General features: G+C 39.5%; 1 protein-coding gene across 1 annotated transcript; it reads right to left on the reverse strand.

Moving 5' to 3' along the window:
* Positions 1–77: 77 nt before the first annotated feature.
* LOC103523422 (palmitoyltransferase ZDHHC23) lies at positions 78–749 on the reverse strand (the record flags this gene model as incomplete). The annotated part of the gene is made up of 1 exon (XM_008488468.3): positions 78–749. A coding segment is annotated over one exon (648 nt), but the record flags the coding sequence as incomplete, so codon positions are not given.
* Positions 750–836: the final 87 nt, after the last annotated feature.

Here is an 836-nt window from a genome sequence, read left to right on the forward strand (position 1 = left end):
GCCACAAACCCCATCACTAGAACATCAGTTATACAGTAATGTTAAAACCCCCTTCAAACATCAAACTCTAAAGGCCACCTATTTTCCAAAATTTGTCTAACTTACCATACACAATGTAGATCTCTCTTCAGGACACAAACTTGACATATGTTGCAGTGATATGCTCTTGGTGGGATTTGTTTACAACATGATGTGCAGATACTTTCCCTGATATTGAAGCTGGTAGTCAAAGAGTTCACACTATCATCACTTAGGTTGACAATGGACTCGGTTGAAGATGATGGTAACACTGAGTAGGATTTAACATGATTGATCTTTGCCAACACTTGAACTCCGACAAAACAAACAACAGAGCCCAGTAGTAAACTCATGAACACAATGTTCTCCCCTGTATCAATCAAGAGTACATACACTATGCTCCACTCAAACATGAAGTACAACACTACAAAAGTAGTGGCTACCCAGACTAGAAAGAACTTTGTGTCTGGGATGTACTGGACTAGATAAATGTGCAAGTAGCAAAGTGTCAGAGGAAAAGTAATGAATACACCAATTGAATATGATACACCTTGGGCTGCTAGATACAGCATGGCAGGAATTATCACAATTGGGAGAAGTGTGTCAATGGACATTTTTCTGGCTCCTCCTCTCCATGGAATTCTGAACTTATCAGCAATCATCACCATTACTTGAGAGACCTGTTGGTCAGACACTCGACAGCAAAGTAAACTGAAACAAAAAAAAGTCCAAGAATGTCATAAGCTCATAAGTAGTTATATGGAACAGGGTCCTGGCTCAAATCTTGATAATACCTCTTCTTTTTCTTCCTCTTTGCC

The sequence above is a fragment of the Diaphorina citri genome, unplaced genomic scaffold (assembly GCF_000475195.1).
Source record: "Diaphorina citri unplaced genomic scaffold, Diaci psyllid genome assembly version 1.1 scaffold22665, whole genome shotgun sequence".
NCBI lineage: Eukaryota > Metazoa > Arthropoda > Insecta > Hemiptera > Psyllidae > Diaphorina > Diaphorina citri.